The sequence below is a fragment of the Humulus lupulus genome, chromosome 1 (assembly GCF_963169125.1).
Source record: "Humulus lupulus chromosome 1, drHumLupu1.1, whole genome shotgun sequence".
In the NCBI taxonomy this organism is placed as follows: Eukaryota; Viridiplantae; Streptophyta; class Magnoliopsida; order Rosales; family Cannabaceae; genus Humulus; species Humulus lupulus.
The window spans coordinates 222,434,556-222,460,691 of record NC_084793.1 but is presented as its reverse complement, the minus strand read 5'-3'; the positions used below and the strand labels follow the sequence as shown (position 1 = coordinate 222,460,691).

Below are 26,136 nucleotides of genomic sequence, written 5' to 3'. Positions count from 1 at the left end.
TATCTTTTAAGGGAAAGATGGAAAGTGTCGTTCTTTTCTTAGAGCGAATAAATTCAGTATCTTATAATTTTTGATAAGTCTAACTTAAATAGAAAATATTTAAATTAAAAAAAAATATATATAATAAATTACAATCTATCTTTTAATTAATTAATTATCTTATTAATGAAAATATCAAAACTAACTTTTTGAATTTTTCAATAATTAATTACTTAAATAAATAAAAGTGAAATTTTTTTTTCTTTCTTTTTAACGATTGAGAAAACTATGCAAAACCAGCTCATTCTTATTTTTCTTTCTCATATTACACTCCCCCAAACTTTAATTTTTCAAGAGATAACAGTTTGGGAGTGTAATCATTTTGATCTTTCTTTTCTTTTCTTTCTTTAACTTTTCTCAATCACAAGGAATTTTCTGAATAACACATGATACATACATCCCATTACACATTCACTCCCCTCATATAATAGTTTTCATGCTCATGGTATGGGTCAAAAAGAGTAAACGGTAATCCAATTCACAGGTAGGCTCAAAAGGATGTGTTAACAAGAAAATAGTTATAAGGCTAAAAAATGGTTAACTAAGGATACAATTTAATAGGGATAGCTTGAAAGGCACAACCAGTCCAAAAAATTGCCTATATCCTTTTCCTAAATGTGCATTGTTTCAAATTTCATCCCAAATAGTAAGCAAACAGGTTCTAGAATTTTTTCAATCTTTTTCAATCCACAATCCAAATTCGACATGCATAAAATTCTCAATTATAACATTTGCAATTTATGAGCAATAGATCTCTAATGTCAACAAATCATAGAGAAAAAAAACAAAGTAATCTAACCAAGCACACAGATTGTTTTCAGAAGCACATCAACTTTTCCTTTGGATTATACAACATAACAGTCAATCATATTAAAATGGCAATTATCATCAACTTAATTCACACTCTAAAACACAACTCAATACAACTAATTAAAAAAAAAACTGAAAAAAATGCATCAAATAACACTAAAAATAAATCTCTCCCCCAAACTTAAAACCTAACATTGTCCGTGTAGCGTCCCAAATTTGCTAATAAGGCTTAGGGCCTTGATTAGCATGCCTGGAGGGAATTAAATGATTTATTAATTTAATATGTGAATTTGATGAGTCTGTGATTAGAAATGCATGTTTATGTGAATTAAATATGCATGTGGGCCCCATTTGGCTATTAGGGGCATGTTTGCAATTTTAGCCCATTGAGGGCATACATGCAATATGTGTGTATATTGTGATTGTCACCACGTGTGAGGGGTGATATATTTGAGATGCACAATTTGAGACAGTCCTAGGGAGCGGTTTAGCTAGGAAGTCACAACAGACCTGAAACCCGACTCGGGGCAAGTCGAGGGGTATTTCGGGTATTAGACATTTTATTGGGTTATCGGGTTATGAAAATAAATATTTAGAGATATATTTGAAGTTAGAACGTAGGGGAGGGAATATCGGGGAAATTTACCATTTTTCCCTTGGGGACAGTTTTGGTACCCCGAGCCTTGGAGGTAGCTTAAGTGACTTAGGATAAGTAAGACAAACATAAGAAACACTGAGAAGCTTGGCATAAACTGAACCTCTCCCTATCACTCGGTTTCTCTCTCTCTTTGGGAGCTTGAAGGCTAAGGAAAGTTCTAGGGGAATTGAGCTAGGGATTCAGAAATCTAAGGCTTGGATTGTGGGAGGGGTAAGCTTGAGAAGTTGAAGAGCAAGTGTGGCCTGAATTCATCTTTGAGGTAAGAGGTTTAGTATTAAAATTATCTGAGTTTATGCTGAGTTTTGCTAAAGTTACAAGTTTCTGCATGTAAGTTGAATGGTGGATCACTCTTGATTATTTACATGAGTTTTGGGATTAGTTTTGTTAGGTATTGCTGTTGGGATCATTCTAGAATTATTGTAATGATTAAATTGAGATGTGGTATTGATTTTGGGGTAAATTAGCTGGGTTTTGGTTGTGAAAATGGGAGATTTTTCTGGGTTCGAAGGGTCGGGCCGTGGCATTGTTCTTGGTGAGTCGCGGCCCTTTAGAACGTTTGGGAGGCCAGGAAGAGGGGTGGGTCGTGGTGCGCATAGGCAAGAATGGAGGCTGAGCCTCTGGTTGAGGCGGGCCGCGACACTTAGTGGGGTTTTGGACCCTAAGAAATTTTTAGGCTCAGGATGGATTTTATCACCCGAATTGATATAATTCAAGGTCCCAGAGACTAGAATTATAACCCAAATTTATTTAATGGATTAGAACTTGATGGATGGATGTTGTTGATACATTGTGACTAGGTTTTCAGCGAGGCTCGGACTAGAGGATTGTGCTCGGGAAATCGGTTCTCGGAAAGCTTGGGACATAGGTAAGAAAACGGTTGTACCCGTAGAGCAGGTCGTGGCCCTATAGTTTATATTGCAGGGCACGACCCTATGTGATTGTGTTGTAGGGCATAGCCCTATTAATTATGTTTGTATTTGTTTAAGTATTTGTTAAGTTTATGCTATGTGTTGCATATCTGTAAATGTACGGCAAGGGCCGGGAACGACGAAGGCCGAGAATGGCAAGGGCTGGGAAACGGCAAGGGCCGAGTATGTCAAGGAGCCGGGTGCAGTGTTAAGCACGCAAAGTGCAAGTTTCCAGGGTGAGATCCCTATTGGATACCTGGGATATCCTCACGGTGTAGACCGCGAACCCAGGGCCTGGTAAAGTGCCTCGGACAGCATGGCTGTTATGTGTTTAGCCTGTTGGCGGCTTTGTTATATGTTGATTGATAGATATGCATATGTTGATTGCTTTTGTGGAGTTTTCTTGCTGGGCTTCAGCTCACAGGTGCTCTATGATGCAGGTAAGGGCAAGGGAAAGGTCGATCAACCATGAGTACGGAGAGCGTGAAGCGGCGTGTACATGTTCGGCCTGCCTGGCTGCCACGGCCAGGGGTATTTTTGGGAGATGTTTTGTATTAAACCTAATTTTTTCATTTAGTCGACTTTAATCATATTTTGAGTTGTAAATATTTCTAAATGGTGTTTTGGGATCCCAAATGTATAACGCTTTATAATTTCAATGAGTGGTTACATCTTTAAATTATATGATTTTTATTACAATTTAGCTACACTTTTAACCTAAAACCTCAATTAGCGAGTTAATTGCACATTTAAAACACACTTAGTAACGACTCCAAGGAAGTAGGGCATTACAACTTGGTATCAGAGCGAGCCATGGTTTATGGTTCCTGGAGATTGACCGAACATGTACGCCCTCTATCAGTGACAAGCTCGACTCAGGGTTGGTTTGTAATGATTGAATTATATGCTTGATTATGTGTTTAAATGCCCTGTTTTCCTGATTATTTATATAGAGCATGATGAATAAGTTAACATATGCATAATGCTAGGGCATGGCCCCCTTGAGTGTTGTATGTTGTTTGTGTTATGTGGATTTCTATTTATGGTTGGTTAATGTGAAATGGGAGGTGATTTTGGATGTTGTTAACATGCCTGATGAGCAGCGTCGTGATTGCAGACATATTGTTGAGATGCCTCGACAATCATCTAGACTCCGCGGCAGTAGGGCCAAGGATGACAACCAGGGTCAGGACCCTCCACCTGCCCCACATAATTGGCAACAGATGTTTACCAAAATGGAAGCTAGACTGCATCGAACAGAGGAAGAACTTCGACAGCTGAGGCAGCAGGCCCTTCCTCAGGGCACTGGGTTACAAGTTCAGCAAGCTGTGGTGTCTGTGCCAGTTCATCCTGTTATGGAGAATAGGGGGAACCTTTGTATGAGAGGTTCAGGAAGCAACATCCTCCCACCTTTGAGGGTGGACCAGACCCACTATGGGCAGAGCAATGGATTAATATGACTTCCTCCATCCTGAATTTCATGAGGGTGGAAGGGAATGAGAGGGTAGCTTGTGCCGGCTTCATGTTCAGAGAGGATGCCCGCATCTAGTGGGATGTAGTGACTTAGAGAAGAAATGTTGTCGTTATGACTTGGGAATAGTTCAAAAGCATCTTTAATGAGAAATATTACAGTGTTGCAGTCCGAGCTGCGAAGGTTGACGAGTTTATCAACCTAACCCAGAACCGGTTGACAATTACTGAGTATGCTTTGAGATTTGACAGGTTAGTGAAGTTCGCACCGGATTTGGTGTCGATTGATGCGGCAAGAAGGGATCGATTTGTACGGGGGTTGAATGTTATGATCACCCGTGATGTAATATTACTTTGGATCCAGAGACTACTACATATTCTCAGGTAGTGGACAAGGCCCTTACAGCTGAGGGGCCGAGGATCAGATTTGGAGAGAGGGCGCTGCTAGGCGTGATGCCAGGAGGATGGTGCCTCCTTTTACTGGATCTAGTTGGGGTGGTGGCCCCAATGAACAAAAGAGAAAGGCCCCAGATTCTTTTGCTTCTCTTAGCTCGGAGAGGAGGGCACGGGGTGCTTTTAGCAGCCGTCAGGGCAGGAGTGACAACTGGAGGAGTTTTCCAGTGTGTCCTCGATGCAAATGACGACATCAGGGAGAGTGCAGTTTGTGGGGGTATCAATCATCTGAAGAAGGTTTGCTTGTGACAGTTAGAATCACGTGATCCGCAAGGGGAAAGACCGGGTAAAAAGTTGTGCAATCCCACACCGCCTGGGGAAAGTCAAGTGTGATGATTCTAAGACTATGTAGGTATGGGACTACATAGTTGAAGATGGCTTAAATGGATTGATTGATACTACCTATATCAACAAGATGCATCTTCTTTTTGGAAGCCCATCACTTGAGAACTCCAAAGTTAAGCGTGCTTGACCTAGAGTAATCTCAAGATGGGTGACCTCTTGGGAAGTTTTTCCAGGAAGCGTGCGAGTGAGGACAAAGCACGCTGGAAAGACTCGTGTTGGTTTGTAGGGACAGTCGTCATTCTAGGAAGCAGCCATAGTGAGGTGGGGCGTTACATCCCACAAGCCAGGAAAAAGGAGCCAAAGCATGGCGACGGTCTCGCTCCTGCCAGAGTATTCACCTTGACTCAGACTGAGGCTGAGGCTAGCCCCTCGGTTGTGACAGGTCAGATTTCTAGTGCTGGTTCTTCTTATACTGCATTAATTGATTCGAGAGCTACTCATTCATTTATGTCTGCTAGAATGATAGACTAGCTGTGTAGACCTAGTGACTTGTATGCTAGGGATTTTCAGACTTTGTTACCAATTGGGGAACTGGTAGTCTCTAGGAGATGCATTAGAGCGTTGCCAGTAGAGATAGATGGTAGAGAGTTGTCTATTGATCTGATTGAGTTAGAGATGGATGACTTTGATATGATTCTAGGGATGGATTGGTTATCCAAGTATGGGGCGACGATTGACTGCAAGCACAGGATGGTGACTTTTGAACCAGAATGGGAGGTACCCTTTGTATTTGTGGGGACAGTTAGTGGACCGCGAGTACCTATGATTTCAACACTGAAGGCTAGAGACCTGATGCAGGAAGGTTATATAGGATTCCTAGCAAACATTGTGGATACCTCTAGGGTTGTGTCGGTTGGACCGAGTGAGACCAGATTGGTATGTGAGTTTCCAAATTTATTTCCGGCAGATTTTCCAGGGTTACCGCCACAGCAGGAGATCAAGTTTGTTATAGAGTTGGCACCAGGGGCGGAGCCAGTATCTAGGACACCTTACAAAATGGATCCGACAGAGTTGAAGGAATTGTAGATTCAGTTGTAGGAGTTATTGGATGTGGGGTTCATCAGATCGAGTTTCTCGCCATAGGGTGCTCCAGTGTTGTTTGTTAAGAAGAAGGATGGATCTTTAAGAATGTGAATTGACTACAGAGAGCTGAACAAGTTAACCATTTCCTAGGATTGACGATTTATTTGACCAGTTACAAGGAAAGACAGTATTCTCTAAGATTGACCTTCGGTCAGGTTACCATCAGTTAAGGATTAAAGAGGAGGATATACCAAAGACCGATTTTCGCACAAGATATGGACACTATGAATTCCTGGTTATGTCCTTTGGATTAAGCAACGCTCCAACAACTTTTATGGACATGATGAATAGGGTTTTCAAGGACTATTTAGACAAGTTCGTGATTGTATTTATTGACGACATACTGGTGTATTCCCAGTCAAAGTCAGAGCATGAGCAGCATTTGCGTTTGGTATTGCAGCGTTTGAAAGAGCATAGGTTATATGCTAAGTTCAGCAAGTGCAAGTTTTGGCTACCGCAAGTCACGTTTCTGGGCCATATTGTCAGTAAGGAAGGGATTCTGGTTGACCCAAGTAAGATTGAGGCAGTGAGGGATTGGCCTAGACCGAGCAGTGTACCAGAAGTTAGGAGCTTTCTGGGATTGGCAGGATATTATCGGCGGTTTGTTGAGGGGTTCTCCAGGATAGCCACACCGTTGACTGAATTGATGAGGAAGAAGACTAAGTATCTGTGGACAAACATGTGTGAGAACAATTTCAAGGAATTGAAGCGGCAACTGATCACCGCCCCAATGTTGAGTCTGCTGACAAACAATGAGAAGTTTATAGTTTATTGTGATGCTTCCAGACATGGTTTAGGGTGTGTGTTGATGCAAGAAGGAAAGGTGATAGCTTATGCATCAAGACAGCTAAAGGAGAATGAATAGAGATATCCCACGCATGATCTGGAGTTGGCAACGGTGGTATTTGCACTTAAGGTTTGGAGACATTATTTGTATGGTGAGAAGTGCGAGATATACACTGACCATAAGAGTTTGAAGTACTTCTTTACTCAGAAGGATCTGAATATGAGCCAGAGACGGTGGTTGGAATTGGTAAAGGATTATGATTGTGATATCCTATACCATCCTGGGAAGGCTAATGTAGTGGTTGACGCATTGAGTCGGAAGGGCCCAGGACAATTGTTTAGTTCGAGCCAGATATCTGATAAGTTAGCTGAGGAGATGACTAGAGCGGGTATAGAGTTAGTGGTTGGTCAGTTAGCCAACATCACTCTTCAATCTACACTTCTTGAGAGGATCAAGGAGGCGTAGGGGAAGCATCCCCAGTTGAGAGGGCACAGAGAGAGTGTCTTAGTCGGAGCGGCTAAGGACTTCTCTATCTCGGAGATGGGACTACTGATGTACAAGGGCCGGATCTGTGTTCCAATGGATTCTAATATCTGGCAAGAGATTTTGGATGAATCACATCCCACTCCCTATTCTTTACATCCAGGTACGACGAAGATGTACCAAGATTTGAGAGCCTTGTATTGGTGGTCAGGGATGAAGAGGGACGATGTGGATTATGTGGCTAAGTGCTTAACTTGTCAGCAGGTAAAGGCTGAACATCAGAGGCCAGCGGGGTTATTGCAGCCTCTAGGGATTCCAGAGTGGAAGTGGGGGATATAATCATGGACTTCGTGGTTGGTTTTCCGAAGACCGTGGGACAACATGATTCAGTGTGGGTGATTGTGGATAGATATATCACATCCCACTTTTTACATGTCAGGACGACTTATACTATGGAGTAGTATGCCGAGCTGTATGTGAAGGAAATTGTTTGACTTCATGGGGCTCCGAGGTCGATAGTATCCGACAGAGACCCCACCTTCACCTCCAAGTTTTGGGAGAGTCTGCAGAAGGCTATGGGCACGCAGTTGCGGTTTAGTACCGCTTATCATCCTCAGATGGATGGAAAGTTTGAGAGGACGATTAAGATATTGGAGGATATGTTACGAGCCTATGTATTGGATTTTGGGCGGGTCTTGGAGTAAGTATCTCCCATTGATTGAGTTTTCACACAACAACAGTTACCAGACGACTATCGGGGTGGCTCTATATGAGATGATATATTGGAGGAAGTGCAGATCACCTATCCATTGAGATGAGACGGGTGAGAGAAGGTACTTAGGTCCTGAGATGGTTCAGAGGACTAATGAGGAGATTGAAAAGATTAGAGCATGCTTGCCTCCCAGAGTCGCCAGAAGAGTTACTCGGACTTGAAACACAGGGGCGTAGAGTTTCAAGTCGGTGACCATGTGTTCCTTAGGGTTTCACCCTTGAGAGGAGTGAAACAGTTTGGTGTTCGGGGCAAGCTGAGCCCTAGGTTTTTTGGTCCCTTTGAGATTTTGGAATGGGTTGGAGAGGTAGCTTACAGATTGGCAATGCCTCCAGCTCTATCAGGGGTTCATGATGTCTTTCATGTATCAATGCTCTGAAAGTATGTATAAGATTCGACACATGTATTGAGTTATGAGAACTTGGAGTTGGACCAAGATTTGTCATATGAGGAGAAGTCGGTTTAGGTTCTTGACCGGAAGGATAAAGTCTTGCAGAGCAAGACCATCGCCTTGGTGAAAGTGCTGTGGAGGAACAGCAAGGTTGAGGAGGCGACATGGGAATTTGAACCAAATATGCGAGAGCAGTATCCCGAGTTATTCAGGTAATTTCGAGGACAAAATTTTTGTAAGGAGGGGATATTAGGGGCATGTTTTTAATTTTAGCCCGTTGAGGGCATACATGCAATATTTGTGTATATTGTGATTGTCACCACATGTGAGTGGTGATATATTTGAGATGCATGATCCGAGATAGTCCTAGGGAGCAGTTTAGCTAGGAAGTCACAATGGGACATGAAACCCGACTCGGGGCAAGTCAAGGGGTATTTCAGGCGTTAGACATTTTATTGGGTTATTGGGTTATGAAAATAAATATTTGGAGATATATTTGAAGTTAGAACGTATAGGAGGGAATATCAGGGAAATTTACCATTTTGCCCTCGGGGATGTTTTTGGTACCCCGAGCCTTGGAGGTAACTTAAGTGACTTAGGATAAGTAAGACAAACATAAGAAACACTGAGAAGCTTGGCATAAACTGACCCTCTCCCTATCACTTGGTTTCTCTCTCTCTTTGGGAGCTTGAAGGCTAAGGAAAGTTCTAGGGGAATTGAGCTAGGGATTCAGAAATTTAAGGCTTGGATTGTGGGAGGAGTAAGCTTGGGAAGTTGAAGAGAAAGTGTGGCTTGAATTCATCTTTGAGGTAAGAGGTTTAGTATTAAAATTATCTGAGTTTATGCTGAGTTTTGCTAAAGTTACAAGTTTCTACATGTAAGTTGAATGGTCGATCACTCTTGATTATTTAGATGAGTTTTGAGATTATTTTTATTAGGTTTTGTTGCTGGGATCATTCTAGAATTATTGTAATGATTAAATTGAGATGTGGGATTGATTTTGGGGTAAATTGGCTGGGCTTTGGTTGTGAAAATGGGAGATTTTTCTGGGTTCGAAGGGTCGGGTTGCGGCATTGTTCTTGGTGAGTCACGACCCTCTAGAATGTTTGGGAGGCCAGGAAGAGGGGTGGGCCGCAGCACCTATAGGTTGGGCCGCGGTGCGCATAGGCAAGAATGGAGGCTGAGCCTCTGGTTGAGGCAGGCCACGGCATAGGGCCTTGGGGCCGCGACACTTAGTGGGTTTTTGGACCCCAAGAAGGTTTTAGGCTCGGGAATCCAAAAGTTAAGGCTTGGGATGGACTTTATCACCCGGATTGATAAAATTCAAGGTCCTGAGACTAGAATTATAACCCAAAGTTATTTAATGGGTTAGAACTTGATGGATGGATGTTGTTGATACGTTGTGACTAGGTTTTCAGCGAGGCTCGGACTAGAGGACTGTGCTCGAGAAATCGGTGATCGGAAAGCTCAGGACACAGGTAAGAAAACTGTTGTATCCGTAGAGCAGGGCGTGGCCCGATATTTTGTATTGCAGGGCATGACCCTATGTGATTATGTTGCAGGGCATAGCCCTATTAATTATGTTTGTATTTGTTAAGATTATGCTATGTGTTGCATATCTGTGGCGAAGGCCGAGAATAACAAGGGCCGGGAACAGCGAAGGCCGAGAACAGCAAGGGTTGGGAAACAACGATGGCCGAGAAACGGCGAGGGCTGATAAACGGCGAGGGCCGAGAAACGGCGAGGGTCGAGAATGGCAAGGGCCGGGTGCAGCATTAAGCACGCGAAGTGCAAGTTGCCATGGTGAGACCCCTATTGGATACCTGGGATATCCTCACGGTGTAGACCGCGAACCCAGGGCCTGGTAAAGTGCCTGGGATGGCATGGCCGTTATGTGTTTAGCCTGTTGGCGGCTTTGTTATATGCTGATTGATAGATATGCATATGTTGATTACTTGTGTTGAGTTTTCTTGCTGGGCTTCGGCTCACAGGTGCTCTATGATGCAGGTAAGGGCAAGGGAAAGGTTGATCAACCATGAGTACAAAGAGCGTGAAGTGGCGTGTACATGTTCGGCCTGCCTGGCTACCACGACCAGGGGTATTTTTGGGAGATGTTTTGTATTAAACCTAATTTTGTCGTTTAGTCGACTTTAATCATATTTTGAGTTGTAAATATTTCTAAACGGTGTTTTGGGATCCCAAATGTATAACGCTGTATAATTTCAATGAATGGTTACATCTTCAAATTATATGATTTTTATTATAGTTTAGTTACACTTTTAACCTAAAATCTCGATTAGCGAGTTAATTGCACATTTAAAACTCACTTAGTAACGACTCTAAGGAAGTAGGGCGTTACAGTTCGCAATGTTAAAGTGCATAAAGAATGAGAGAACAGACTTACCTGAACAGTCACGTCAGTATGGCGGTTGTGGAGATTGGAACGAAGGTCCCTCAAATGGTTGAGACAGCGGATGCTGTGGTTGCGCTATAACCACCTAAACTTCAATTTTTTTCACGTTTTTCACGGGTTACGAGTTACAACACTATTTTTCCAGAATAAAACTAAACACAACTACAATGAAATCTCTAAAAACATTGTTCCAATAAAAAAAAACAAAAACAAAAACAAATAACATAAAATTAAAAATTAAAAATAAACATAGGAATGCCTCCTAAGAGCGTTGTCTTTAACGTGTTTTAGCTGGACTCTTGTTTTCTTTCATATTTTAACTTGGATCAAGTACACCCCTCACATCCTTGAGAGCCATAGTGTCATGAGTTGGCCCTTGTTTCTTATGATTAGATTTTATCAGAACTTTACCTCGCTCATATAACATTTGAATCCTTTCATTAAAGTATTTTTTTAACCAGTTACGCCCCTTTCTCATTCCGGTTTTAAATATGGAGCTTTTCTTAGAGACTTCCAACATGTTCCCTTCTTGGTTTACCACTTCAACTCTACAACAAGTTGGAATTTCTATTGCTGCAAAAACTTTAAATATAACTTCCTCTTTTTGCACTCGCAGCTTTAACCCACCTTTTTGTACATCAATTAAAGCCCTACCAGTTGCTAAGAATGGCCTTCCAAGTATTATTGAAATATTTTCATCTTCCTCCATATCTAAAATAATAAAGTCCGCAGGAAATATGAATTTACCCACTTTTACCAATACGTCCTCAATCACTCCAAGAGGAGATTAACTAATCTATCTGCCATCTGCAAAGATACCGTAGTTGGCCGAGCTTCTCCCAAATTCAGCTTCTGAAAGATTGATAGAGGCATTAAATTCACACTGGCCCCTAAATCACATAAAGCATTTGTTTCTACTAAACCCCCTATAGAACATGGGATATTGAAACTACCAGGATCTTTAAGCTTTGGAGGTAGTTTCTTCTGAAGTATTGCACTGCATTCTTCAGTTAATGCAACCATCTCATAATCCTCTAATTTCCTCTTCCTTGACAAAATTTATTTCATAAACTTCACATAACTTTGCATTTGTTCTAAAGCCTCTACAAAAGGGATGTTAATGTGTAGTTTTAGAAAGATATCCAAAAATTTAGAAAATTGTTTGTCAAGATTAGCCTTTCAAAACCGTTGAGGATATAGAATTTTTGGTGGAGGCTCAATGTATTTTGGCTTCTCTTTCTTTGGAAGGTCTTCAGTAACCTCCTCTTGTGCTGGACTAGTGACATGTTGATCCTTTATCTTCCTGTCCTTGTTTTCTACTGTAGGCCCTTCATACTTAGTCCCGCTCCTCAAAAGTGACAGCTGGACATTGCTCCTTGGGATTCACCACAGTTGAACTAGGTAAAGCCCTTGATTCGATCCGCCATCAACTTTGCAAGTTGGCCAACTTGTGTTTCTAAGCTCCAAATAAATGATATGGTTTTTGTCATAAATTGGCTCAATGAATCAGTAGATACCTCTAGTTTAGTCATTTGAGGTGGTGGTTGCTGATGTTGCGGCATTTGTGGCCGTTGAGTATTATAAAAGGGTCTTGGATTTAGCCCCTAAGATGGTCTATTTGGAGGATATTGAGGTGGAATTGGATGATACTGTGGTTGGTGCCTTTGATTATTACTCCACGACAAATTCAAATGGTTCTTATATGCTGGAGTATAAGTGTTAGGGTATGGGTTGTTATTCGGTTGCCTTGGGAAATTACCAATGACTTGAACCTGTTCAAGTGGGATATCATCTACCGAATAAGAACTCGTCACTGGACATTGCTGAAAGTGATGAGGGCCTCCACATGTCTCACAACTGATAGGAGCGGGTTGTAGTTGCATCACTTGACCTGAGATGTTGTTTTGTTGTTGCATTTGTTTCGTTAGCGAAGCAATTTGAGCAGTGAGCATAGCAATAGGATTAACTTCTAGAACTCTTGCCACCTTCTTATTTTCTCGCTTAGATGACCAATTATAATTATTCATGGCCATCTCCTCTAAAAGCTCACAAGCTTCGTTAGCTCTTTTGCTCATAAATGCTCCACCTGTTGCTGCATCTATTATAGTCCTTGTGTTTCCCCTCAGTCCATTATAGAAAGTGTGCACCAACATCCATTTCATTATACCATGATGTGGACATTTTAGAAGCAGCTCTTTAAACCTTTCCCAAGCATCATATAATGATTCCCCCTCAAATTGACAGAAATTATTTATTTCACCTCTAACCCGTGTTGATTTAGCGGGAGGAAAATACTTAGCGAGAAATTTTTGAGCAAGATCTTCCCATGTCACAATGGAATTGGCTTGTAGCGAAATCAACCAACTTTTAGCTCTGTCTCTCAATGAAAACGGAAATAGTCGCAAAAGGATTGCATCATTACTTACTCCGTTCATTTTGAAAGTATCACATAACTCCAAAAAGTTGGTAATAAGGAGGTCATTAGGTAGCCCCCCAAACTGAACGCAATTCTGAACCTTTTGGATAATCGAAGGCTTGATCTCAAAATTGTTCACCTCCATAGTAGGTGGGCGAATACTAGAATGTACGCTTGTAACAGTAAGGAGTACATAGTCCCTCAGGGGTAAGTCTGCCTCAGCTGCAACGTTCCCTGCATTACCCTGATTCAAATTGTTATTAGCAACATTATTAACAACTTGGGCCATCTTTTCAAGTCTTTTTAGTTTTCTTTCTCTTTTGCAGGTCTTCTCAATCTCAGGATCAACATGTACTAGTATTTTCGAACCCTTACGTGACATAAAAATAGGTCACTTGAAATTGAGAAATTTAAAAGCAACTCGATTTAGAAAACGTTAAATTAAAACCAAAGTACATTGAAAAACAATTATATTTGATATTGATTATTAGTCCCCGGCAACGACGCCAAAAACTTGATCTGTAAAATCTGTACGCAAGTATACGTAGTCGTGTCAAGTAATAAAGTCTGTAAGAACAGAGATCGTCCCACAAAGACTATTAACCAATTACCAATAATCGTTTTTCACTTTCTATTTGGTGATTAAAATAAAGATGAATAATTCTAAACTATGAACACAATTTAAATAACTATAAACATAATAATAAATCAACGAATTAATAATCAATAATAAAAAGACTAGGAATTAATTTCATCAACTTTTCATTCTATTAAATTTACTAATCAATTCTAAATCTATTCTTCCTATTCTAATAGCAGGTTAACATAATCAATTCCTATTCTTTTTCATGATATAAAATCTCAGCCTATATGCATGTTTTCTACATTTTTGTGATAAACTTAAACATATAGAAGACATTAAGCATAGAAGCCTAATTACTACACAAGTCATACATGTACTTTCGTACAATATGCAACCTATGTCTATATAATGATAACATATTTGTACGCCCTGGTTTTCCCACGGGCTGATTAGCAGGTCGAGCCTCGGACTAATCAAGGTTAGTCCGAGAACTTCCCCAGGTCAGAGATTTTGTTTTCCAGGTCGTACCCACTTAGCTCGAGGTATCCTCAAGAACTCGCCAATGCTGCCCAAGACTGGGGGAAGGAGTCCTTAAGGCCGAAGGTTGGGTCAGTGAAGCAGCTCGTTGTGCGAGCTGCTGCTCGTGGATCTCTGACCCTTTGTAAAGTCAACACACGCAAGATAAACGTGCCTATATCTGACATCACGTGTCCGATATCTCCCTGACTTCCCGGGCACGCATCAGGAACGTGCGCATTCAGACACCCACGGCTGGGTTGGGTCGTGCGGCCCATTATCTCCTTACATACTGATTAGACCACACTTATGTGTCAGGTTTAGGAATTAATCATAAATGTTACAGAGTTGATATGACAAATGGTAAGGTCACGTGATGACCTCCCTACCAACTTCCAGGTGTCTTCTCCTATAAATATGGGGACCCTGGGAGTTGATAGGGGTTGGAAAAAACCATCTCTGAAGAGCCATATACTTTGTAAACCAAATACCCAGAATACGTGAATAATATTGACTAGTGGAGTAGAAGGATTTTAACCTTTGAACCACTTAAAAACGTGTCTTGAGTCACATAGTTCATTCTCTAAGATTTCATATCTGTGACGGTTCTACTTTCAGCACTAATCCCTTTCTCTTCTTCTCTTAATTACCTGTTGGCGAAGAACCGCGTCAACGGTTTGGTGCTTTCATTGAGAGCAAGTTCGATTAGTGCTACCACAAACATCCAACTATGGTGACCACTCGATCCAGGCATGGCAACGAAATAGAACAACATGATGGGCAGGAGGCCCACCATGTTGCCATCCTTGATGAGCAAATTCCTGAAGTCCAGCAGAGGCCAGGAAAGCAGCTGGCGGGCCAGGACGACACTGGTAGCTCAGCACCCCGGCCACCTAATCCGAACCCGTGTTATTATACTGCGGTGGAGATGGAGAATGCTCAACTGAGGAGCCAGTTGGCAACAGCCGGTCGGCAAATCCAGGATATTCTGGCCCGACTACCCCCTCTCACAACCAACGTTAACGTTGGGGAGAGGCAAGGTGAGGCTCCTAAGTCTCGCCGGAGTAATCGGTCCAGACATAGCCGTTCAGATAGGCCTCATGCAGCCAACTCCGCCCCTTCATCACACCATCAAGAGGCAAACTTCAGGGAAATGCCTGGGGTCAGACAACAGCAATACAGCCGATCGGTTAGGACGTCAACCCCTAGCTCTCAACCTTCCTCGAGGGCGCCCAGGAGAGCTCGAGGAAACTCCCGAAGGAGATCCAGGGCGGGCCAGCAGCGCCAGCCCGTCCCAGAAGACTGTGCTGCGCCTCGTCCAGCTCGCCCTGCGCAGGACCAGCAAGCTGGCAGGGCCGAAAGGCCCTCGCCAAATTTGATCCGTACGGACGGAACTAGGATCGCCTCCCCAGTCAGGCATCCTCCTTCTCCAATCAGATACCCATCTCCTCAGCCCATTCGGGACATCCCAGCCTACGGGAGTAGTAGGAGAGACCCGCCGTCGGCTGGGCCTTCCTGGCGCAGCAGGGTGCCAGGGGAAGGATCAGATCGTAACCGCCAAAGACGCACTCCAAGCCTATCCAGCAGGAGCCACTGGACCGGTAGTCGCCGGAGTGATCTCTCGGGATGAGACCTGCGTCAGCGACTGAGTTCGGCACAAAGTCACCAGACTACACAGGGAGGCGACCTCCGAGATCACCTCAACTCTCACAGAGACGATCGAACCGAAGATGGTAGGCAGGCCCGCTCGGCGAGAGTCCGATCTGAAGTACGTAATGGAGGGAATGTCCCAAATAACCTATCTAAAGATAGGAGGGGCAACAACCCACCTAATGTGTACAATGGGTCCGGAGCTGTGGAACAGCCCCGGAATAACCCAGGATCTCAGGACAAAACCCTCGAGCGCCTAACTCAGATGGAGGAGCTGATGAGAAAGCTCTTGACAGAAAAAGAAAAAGACGAGTATGACTCTGGCGACGAAATGGAACTCTTCGCCCCCAATATAGCAGCAACGGCCTACCTATCTGGTTTCCGTATGCCCCATTTGTCAAAGTTCAACAGGGATGGGGACCCGTAGGATCATTTGGGGATGTTCAACACCCTAATGATGGCTCATAACATTGGCCTGGAGCTGCGTTGCTTAATCTTTCCTTCCACACTGATCGGACCTGCCAGGCAGTGGTTCAAGCAAAGTAAAAGACAGTCAATCAGTTCCTGGAAGACTTTTTCAGCTGACTTCAAAAGGGCATTCCGCGCCTCCCAGGCCGCCCGAATCCAGGCAGACTCCCTAGCTAACGTGAGACAGCAGCCCGGTGAAACGCTAAAAGCCTACTTGAGCAGATTCGCGAATGTCGCTACTCGAGCTCGGGACGCTGACGATAGCTCTAAGCTCATGGCCATGAGAACCGAAATCCTGGTCGGAGGAGACCTGTGGAAAGATATTCAGAGGAAGGGAGTCGGCTCGGTTAACGAATTCCTTAACAGAGCCCAAGAATGGATAAACTTAGAAGAAGCTGAAGCTTCAGCCGCGGGGACCAGCCAGGTTCCGGAGAAGCCCGCTGGGGCAGGGACGGAGATCGCGGTGGCAATCCCCGGCGACGCGCAGAACAACCAGCCCGGCGGTGGCAAAAGAAAGGGAAACGGTGAAAACAGCCAGCACGGTCAAAAGAAGAATAAGTCTGTGGATAAATTCAAGCCCGTGTTCACAACATATACCGAGCTCACCCAGTCCAGGGAAAATATTTTCCTGGCCAACGCTGCTCGGGTCCCCTGGAAGAGGCCGGAGCCATTGCAACACCACAAGGGAAAGAGAGATACGTCGAAGTTCTGCCGTTTCCATAATGACATCGGCCACAATACCGACGATTGCAGACATCTAAAAGATGAAATCGAGACTCTCATCCGAGCAGGCCCCTTGGCGCAATATTCACGAAACAGGGTCCCAGCGGGTCGACCAACTCCAGAAGTCCCAGCCAATCAGCCCGGGCCTCGGGTAGATCAGGACGTCCCTCCTCCCGTGATCGAGGGAGAGATATCCACCATCTCTGGAGGGCCGCATATGGCTGGCACGAGCAGAGGCGCACAGAAGAGGTATGTGAATGAGTTAAAGGCTCATAACGGAGCGGAGTTCGTCCCGGAGCAACGTCAGTCCAAACATCAACGGTTAGAGAAACAACTGATAACTTTCATGGAGGAAGACGCAGGCCATGTCCAATTCCCTCATAACGATCCCTTGGTCGTAGCAGTCCAGCTCGCCAACCGGAAAGTAAGGAGAGTGTTGGTGGACAATGGGAGCTCGGTGAACCTCCTATTCCGATCCACCTTAGAAAAGATGGGTCTGACTGTCGCCGAGCTAAAGGTAACCTCGATGATGCTATATGGCTTTTCGGGAGAAGGATCAGCAGCGATAAGGACGATCGAGCTGGTGATCACCCTAGGAGAAGAGTCTCGGACAGTCTCCAAGCTACTTGAGTTCGTGTTCATTGACTGCTCCGCTGCCTACAACGCCATTTTGGGATGACCTGCGCTCATAGCTTTCGAAGCCATCACTTCCGTTCGACACCTCGCAATGAAGTTCCCTACTTCAACAGGAATCTGTACCATCAAGGGCGATCAGCTCGCTGCCAGGGAATGCTACAACATTTCCATGAAGGGAAAGTCTAAACCCGGGCAGCTGGCAATGGCCATTCAGAGCAAGGAGGAATCTCAGGGACCCTTGGCAGCTCTTGAGATTGAAAAACCTCAGAAGACCGAAGAAGAAAAGATCGCCTTGAGCGAGGACATTGACCCCCGAGTAGGCGAGAACAGATCCGAGCTCCAGGCTATTGAGGAGCTCGAGGAGGTGAACATTGACGAACAAAATCCGTCACGGACGGTTAAGCTTGGGAAGAACCTCTGCGACAAGAGAAAGGCAGAGCTGATTGCGTTTCTGAAGAATAGCTTGGACGTATTCGCCTGGTCCCACGAGGACATGGTGGGGATTAGTCCGAGTGTCATCATGCACACACTCCACCTGGATAAAAGTGTTCCTGCCAAATCCCAAAAGCAGAGGCGTTTAGGAACGACCTGAGCCGAAGCCCTTGAAGAAGAAGTGGCCCGGCTCAAAAAGTGTGGCTTTATCCGCGAGCCAAATTTCCAATTTGGGTCGCTAATCCCGTGTTGGTTCCAAAGCCCAACGGGAAGTGGCGGACCTGTATTGACTTCTCCGACCTGAATAAAGCCTGCCCCAAGGATTGCTTTCCATTGCCAAGGATCGATCGGCTGGTGGATGCCACGGCGGGGCACGAGCTCATGTCCTTCATGGACGCGTACTCAGGCTACAATCAGACCGCGATGAACCCGGCGGACCAGGACCATACCAGCTTCATGACCCCAACGAATGTCTATTGCTATAAGGTCATGCCATTTGGTCTGAAGAATGCTGGAGCTACCTATCAGAGGCTAGTAAACAGAATGTTCGCGGACCAGATCAGAAAGAACATGGAGGTGTATGTTGATGACATGCTTGTCAAATCAAAGACTGCCGACAACCATGTTCCCGACCTGGAAGAATGTTTTAAAATACTACGAGAATACGGCATGAGGCTCAATCATCAGAAATGCACGTTCGGTGTTGCATCAGGGAAATTCCTGGGGTTCATAGTCAATACCCGAGGAATCGAGGCAAACCCCGACAAAATCAGGTCACTGCTCGAGCTTCCTTCCCCCAGGTCGCGGAAAGACGTCCAAGGCCTCACAGGAAGAGTGGCAGCACTCAACCGGTTCATTTCCAAATCAACCGACAAGTGTTTTCCCTTCTACAACCTGCTCCGAGGAAACAAGAAGTTTGAGTGGACAGTAGAATGCGAAAGCGCATTCCTCAACTTGAAGGCGCATCTGGCTGAGCTGCCCGTGCTGTCAAAGCCCAGGGCAGGAGAACCTCTTTTCCTATACATGGCCGTCACTGAGGATGCAACAAGCGTCGTGCTAGTGCGAGAAGAGGACCAAGTTCAAAAGCCAGTCTACTACATCAGCAAGAGACTCCTCGGAGCAGAGTCACGATACCCACTGATGGAAAAATTGGCGTTTTTCCTAATCACAGCCTCGCGAAAGCTCAGACCATATTTCCAGTCCCACTCGGTGCACGTCATGACCGATCAGCCTCTAAGGCAGGTGTTGCAAAAGCCTGAAGCATCGGGACGTTTGCTAAAGTGGGCGATCGAACTCAATTAGTTCGAGATTTTCTATACTCCACGAACTTCCATAAAAAGTCAGGCCTTGGCCGACTTCATGGCGGAGTGCACGGGATTCCAGGAGAATCCATCAGAAGGCTTGCCTCAGGTCGCTTCCCCACATTCGTCGTGGAAGATCTTCGTTGATGGTTCATCTAACGAGAACAGCTCCGGGGCCGGAATCATCCTGATATCCCCCGAGGGACATAGATTCCACTCAGCGCTAAGGTTCGGGTTCAAGGCGTCTAACAACGAGGCAGAGTACGAGGCTTTATTGGTTGGGCTGAGGGTAGCTAGTGAGCTAAAAGCGAGCTCCGTCCAGTGCTTCAGTGACTCCCAGCTCGTGGTGAACCAGGTTCTGGGAGAGTATCAGGCGCGAGGACCCAAGATGGCTGCCTATTTGGCAAAAGTAAAAGACGAGCTGGCCACATTCGGGCGAGGGTCGATCGAACAGATACCTCGGGAGCAGAACGCCAATGCAGATGCTCCGCCAAACTCGCCACCTCGGGAGAGGCAGAAACCCTGGGGTTGGTGCCAATAGAATTCTTGGAAAAACCAAGTATAGAAAGAGATCGAGCAAAGATCGAGATGATTGATATTAGGCCGACCTGGATGACTCCCATTCTTGAGTATCTCGTCGAAGGCAGGTTACCCGAAGAGCGTAACGGCGCACGACGAGTCCTTTACCAAGCTCCTAGATATACGCTAGTCGAAGGAGTATTGTACCGACGTGGACACTCCCTACCTCTCCTCCGGTGCGTTCTTCCAAGTGAAGCGAAGGCCATTCTGCAAGAAGTCCACGAAGGATTCTGCGGAGACCACACTGGGGGGCAAAACCTAGCCTTAAAGGTTCTCAGGCAAGGTTATTATTGGCCGACTCTGTCCAAAGACTCAATCTCATACGTGAAAAGGTGCGACAAGTGTCAGCGATTCGCTGTGGTTGCCCGAGCTCCTCCCGTCGAGCTAAAAATGATCTCGGCTCCTTGGCCATTTGCCGTATGGGGAATAGATCTAGTGGGCGCCCTGCCCACCGGGAAGGGCGGGGTCCGTTACGCCGTGGTAGCCATTGACTACTTCACCAAGTGGGCCGAAGCAAAGCCATTGTCGACAATAACATCGAAGAAAGTACTCGACTTTGTGGTGAAAAACATCATCTGTCGATTTGGCCTTCCTAAGAAGATCGTCTCCAACAACGGCACCCAATTTGACAGCGATCTGTTCACCGAATTTTGTGAAAGGCACGGAATTGTGAAAAGTTTCTCGTCCGTGGCCTATCCCCAGGCGAACGGCCAGGTCGAGGCTGTGAACAAAACTCTGAAGACAAGCCTCAAGAAGAGGCTAGATGAGGCAAAAGGGGTCTGGCCAGACCAGCTCCCCCAGGTCCTGTGGGCGTACCGGACCTCGCATCGAACTCCCACGGGTCACACTCCTTTCTCCCTAGCCTTTGGGAGTGAAGCAGTCCTCCCCGTGGAGGTTAAAATTCTGTCGCATAGAGTCCAATCCTACGACCAAGACCGGAACCACGAACTCCTATGCCATTCCCTAGACCTAGTTGATGAAAGGCGGGAGGATTCGCAACTCCAACTCGCCCATTATCAGCAGAAGATCACTCGCTACTTCAACACCAAGGTCAAAAAATGCGCCTTCAGCGTTGGCGATTTGGTCCTAAGGAGAGTTTTCCTAGCCGGAAAAGATCCCAAAGATGGGGTTTTGGGACCAAACTGGGAAGGACCATACCAGGTCATCGAAGTCATCAAGGAGGGAACTTATAAGTTAGCTCGACTTGATGGAGGGGCGATCCCGCGGACTTGGAATGCCATCCACTTAAAGAAATACTATCAATGATCCACTTGTAAGGCCTGGAGGGCCACTTTCTATGTATAAATAAGAATCGAATGTTTCTTTTTATTTGCAAGTATGATTTTAAAAGTAACCACGAAAGACCCTTTCCCAGTTACTTGGGGGGCATATGGTACCTGGATATAACCAGGTCTCCTTAACGACTTAGATGTTGACTCTGATCTATGGATAAGGGTTAATGCGAACTAAGTCCTATCCTGGTTTTAACCGGGTCATAAAACTTAGAAGTTAACTTAAATTTATTGATCGTGGTTCTTCTTAAAGAGCTCGGGATATGGATAAAAGTTAACACGAACTAAGTTTTCAAAATAAGTTCCTGGTTTTAACCGGGTCATAAAACTTAGATGTTGACTCTGATCTATGGATAAGGGTTAACGCGAACTAAGTTTTCAAAATAAGTTCCTGGTTTTAACCGGGTCATAAAACTTAGAAGTTAACTTAAATTTATTGATCGTGGTTCTTCCTAAAGAGCTCGGGATATAGATAAAAGTTAACACGAACTAAGTTTTCAAAATAAGTTCCTGGTTTTAACCGGGTCATAAAACTTAGAAGTTAACTTAAATTTATTGATCGTGGTTCTTCTTAAAGAGCTCGGGATATGGATAAAAGTTAACACGAACTAAGTTTTCAAAATAAGTTCCTGGTTTTAACCGGGTCATAAAACTTAGAAGTTAACTTAAATTTATTGATCGTGGTTCTTCCTAAAGAGCTCGGGATATGGATAAAAGTTAACACGAACTAAGTTTTCAAAATAAGGTCATGGTTTTAACCGGGTCATAAAACTTGGGAAGTTAACTTAAGTTTATTGGTCGTGGCTCTTTCTTAAAGAGATCGAGATATAAATAACGGTTAGCATGAACTAAGCTTATATAAAAAAATATATATATATATAAGTTAAGGTGACCAAGTAAATCGTCTCGAGGTGAAAACATCTCATTAAAAGGTTACAAAGACAAAATAAAAATAATCACAAATGCATAAGGAGGAGTGCCCTAAGCCCCATCAGCTGGTCCTTTGGAGGTCGCGGTCTTGCCCTGCTCCGCCGCGCCAGAGGCTTCCCCAGTCTCCGAGGGCGATACCTCTTTGTTTAGGCGGGCTTGGAGTTTCGGCAGCAAGATAGCCCAGAGCTCCGGTGACATAAAAGAGAAGTCAGCATCCGGGTTATGGGCCCAACAGTGATAGAACAGGTCCTGCATTGACTGCTCCGAGATGGCCCGCTCGGCTTCCAAGGCGGCCTCCAGGGCAGTCTGGGCCTCGGTCTTCGCTGCCTCGAGATCTGCTCGCGAAGTGGCAAGGGAGGTTTCAAGTTCTCGGTTCTTTGAACGGCTCCTCTCTAGCTCGGCCTTCGAAGTCGCCAGCGCATCTTTCGCCACCTGAGCTTCCTGAAGGGCGGCCTGGCGCTCAGCCTCCATCTCCTCGAGCTGAGCCTTGGTCCTGGCGATACCTCGATGAGTGGCAGCAATGCCCTGCAAGAAAGGAAGGATAAGTTGGCTAAGTGGAAAAACAAGGCATTGTGTAAGTGTTACAGCTTTAAAAGAGTGGGGCAGATTACCGTTAAAGTCATGTTCAGCGAAGACTCTATGACTCGGACCGGGCTCGTTGCTTCGATAGCCCGGAGATCCTTCTCTTTGAGCTTGTAGAAGCGGCCGACGGCATAGCTCGCCGACTCATACACCGTCCCCCGGAATTCTTCGGGGATCTTTCCCAGATCATGGGAGTCGATCGGTATGCGTACGTCCGGGAGCATGGGAGCCCCGACCTCTAGTACCACGTCCTGGGTGGATGGTGGAGATCGCTGGGGTGGCAGGGGCATGCGGCCTGCTCCGGGAACAAGAAGGATCGCCCCCTCGACCTGGGATGGCGGGGTCTTTTCCTTCTCCTTAGCCGGGGATTTGGTGGAGGCCCCGGCAGCGCTCTTGGACTCTCGGAGCCTTTTTAACCTTGGCCCTGCTGGGGGATTCCCGCCGAAGACTACACCCCGCAGATTACCCCCGGGCTGAGACATCTCTTCTGCCAAAAACAAAAACATGGTTATTACAAGTTAGCAAACATGCAGAGGTTAAAAGCAAAAAAGTATACGAATATTAAGGGAGCCCTACCCCCCGAGCTGGAAGAGCCTAGGACAATTATCTCACGAACTGGCGTGGATTCTAGGTCCGGTTCTGACTCGGGGCTTGACTCTTCTACATACTTTCTAAGCCCCGGGGCATAGGCACCCCTCTGAAGTGATGGCCATGTGCGTAAGTTGGTCCCATACTCCTCAAAAAGGATCGACCTAAAAGCTAGGGTGTTATCTACTACTATGGTACCCCTAGGCCGGCTTTCTTGGTGATCCAGCACAAGCCGGTCAACACAATGGAGCAGGAGTGTATTCAGGTCCGGGTCCCTCCCATGACGATGGACGATCTGCCTAGGATTGAACCTAACCAGCCGGGGGTCTGCAGTGGCCCTATCTACATTCTTAAACAAATAAGGGTTACCTTGACCGGAAGGACCCGCGGCTGCTCCGGTGTAGATCCTCTCCTCATCCATCCCCTGAGCGACCTCCAAGGTCCTCTTTCTATTCCTCACGAGTGGAACTTCAGCTGTTTCGTCCTCCTCGTCCTCCTCTTCCATGACCTCCTCCACGGTGATAGGTCTGTTTGCGCGAGCTGGGGGCGACCCTCGGAGCCTCTTCAGGTTCAGAGTCTGATTTGGAAAAATCAGTTTGCAGAACACCATCGTCTCGTCCGTCACGAGCACGCGGTAGTCCTTTTCACTGGGGGGCAAGCCCACCAGTGTTTCATATTGACCCCCGAGGGTCGCAGACTTCTCGGTCCTCGCGTAGATGGCTGCAAGATTGGGCTGGAATCAGAATGGAGTACGGAGGAGCTAAAATTAAACAAAACTTAAAAGGCGAGCTAGGGTCAGGGTTCACTTACGAGGACGATTGAAGTAGTGGTGCTCACAGTTCCGGAACCCAGTTGACATGAAAAACTGGTCCTTGAAGTCATTTGGATGACTTGGCAGCTCAATGATCGCCGCCGTATTGGGGAAACAGGTTAAATAGTAAAACCCGTCACCTCGCCCCCGCTGATCCGGGCTGGCTTTGAGGCAAAAGAAATATAAAATATCAGCAGGAGTAGGGACCTCCCACTCCAGCTTCTTGAACAAGTACCTCAACCCCGCCAGCAGACGGTAGGAGTTGGGGGGGAGCTGAAAAGGGGCCAACCCCACGTAGTTCAGAAAGTCAGCGAAGTACTGGTCCAGGGGGAGGAAGGCCCCTGCCTTGAAGTGCTCACCGCTCCAGGCCGCGAACGATTCGTCTAGCGGCGTACAGCTCTGCTCTCCCTTCGCAGCAGGTCGGGCTATGACTGAGGCCTTCCCCAGTGGGATCTTGTGGGTGAGGAAATTTTTTTTGATCCTCGCCTGGTCGGTCACCTTTGAGACGATTCTCTCCGCCTCAAAGAATGCGTCGGGGGCCACCTCGACTTGTTTCTCCACGGCCGGCCCAAAGTGGGGGATCGGCGAGCTGGGCATCACCGCCTTTCCTTTCTCTTGCTGGGAGATCGAGCTTCCCACGTTCTTCTGAGGCAGATTCCTTTTTGGAGCCATCTGGTCGCCTATCGAACAAAAGAAAACACTTTAGAAAAGGCGACCCAAGCAGAAGGACGAAGCAATCATTATTAACACGAGCTGAGGTAAGCCCAGCCCGCGGAGAGTGGAACCACGCGATTCAATGAACACGCGCATATGCTCCCAACAGATCCCAGATTACTCGGAATTCGTGTGTCAGGGGGTTCAGAGTAAAAATTTGCCTTGGAGGGGAAGTTTCAACAGGCAGAACGTTGCAAAACCTCTTTTGAAGTGTATCCCCTAAGCTACCCGGTTTTGCACCCAAAATTCCTAAAGATCCTAACCAGAAATTGTTTCTGGAGGAGCATCTTGAAACCCATACTCTAAGGCGATTTCCTACAACAAGCGTGCCCTAGCCCAAAAGGGGCTGTCACCCTCCTACCCTCGCAACCCAGAAAACCCTTGCATGCGGCTACAGTAGAAATTCTCACCTAAACTACAGTGGCATGCTTCCAAAATGAACAGGGTCAGAAAACTTACAGTATATGACTGAATGGTAAACGAGAGTGTTGCGTTGGCAGGAGCCTTGTCGGTGCAGTAGCTTCCAAAGCTTTGGAGGAACTCGTGCGCCTAAGCTTCGAGAACAAGGAGAATGGTGGCAGTAGAGCCGAGGGTTTCGTTCTTCTGAAAGTCAGAGAAGGAAGAAGGAAAGAGATTTGGGAAATATTTGAATGAAGGGGTGGTTCGTGCGTAGGATGGCCACCCCCTTTTTATATAAGGGAAATATCACGTGAAGAAGGCTCTTGGATGGCCCTAGTGAGGGATCCGAGGCCTTCCACTCGAAATATGAAACAGAGGCTGGGAAATAGGCTAGGCCATTAAATGCGGTTCTCGTAAAACGTACCGTCACCACCCACGACGTTCCACGTATCAGACGCCTGCACAAAAAGTGGAATGTGAAGGGTTGTAGGGAAGTCTAAAAGCCCCTACTGTGGTCTTCTATATATGACGTCATATACCACGAGCAGGAGCTTGGGGGGCAGATGTACGCCCTGGTTTTCCCACGGGCTGATTAGCAGGTCGAGCCTCGGACTAATCAAGGTTAGTCCGAGAACTTCCCCAGGTCAGAGATTTTGTTTTCCAGGTCGTACCCACTTAGCTCGAGGTATCCTCAAGAACTCGCCAATGCTGCCCAAGACTGGGGGAAGGAGTCCTTAAGGCCGAAGGTTGGGTCAGTGAAGCAGCTCGTTGTGCGAGCTGCTGCTCGTGGATCTCTGACCCTTTGTAAAGTCAACACACGCAAGATAAACGTGCCTATATCTGACATCACGTGTCCGATATCTCCCTGACTTCCCGGGCACGCATCAGAAACGTGCGCATTCAGACA

At 45.8% G+C, this 26,136-nt stretch overlaps 1 protein-coding gene and 1 non-coding gene across 2 annotated transcripts; one reads left to right on the top strand and one right to left on the bottom strand.

Moving 5' to 3' along the window:
- Positions 1 to 12,213: 12,213 nt before the first annotated feature.
- Positions 12,214 to 13,314, bottom strand: LOC133829893 (uncharacterized). Its single transcript, XM_062259724.1, has one exon. It carries the CDS (start codon positions 13,312 to 13,314, stop codon positions 12,214 to 12,216), a length of 1,101 nt encoding a protein of 366 aa, XP_062115708.1.
- On the top strand, positions 12,773 to 12,882 carry LOC133813257 (small nucleolar RNA R71). The gene has a single exon (XR_009884290.1). It is a non-coding gene; the product is annotated as a small nucleolar RNA R71 (small nucleolar RNA).
- Positions 13,315 to 26,136: the final 12,822 nt, after the last annotated feature.

Coding starts and splice junctions, on each gene's coding strand:
- LOC133829893 (XM_062259724.1), bottom strand. CDS start 13,314: ATGGCCCAAGTTGTTAATAATGTTGCTAATAACAATTTGAATCAGGGT.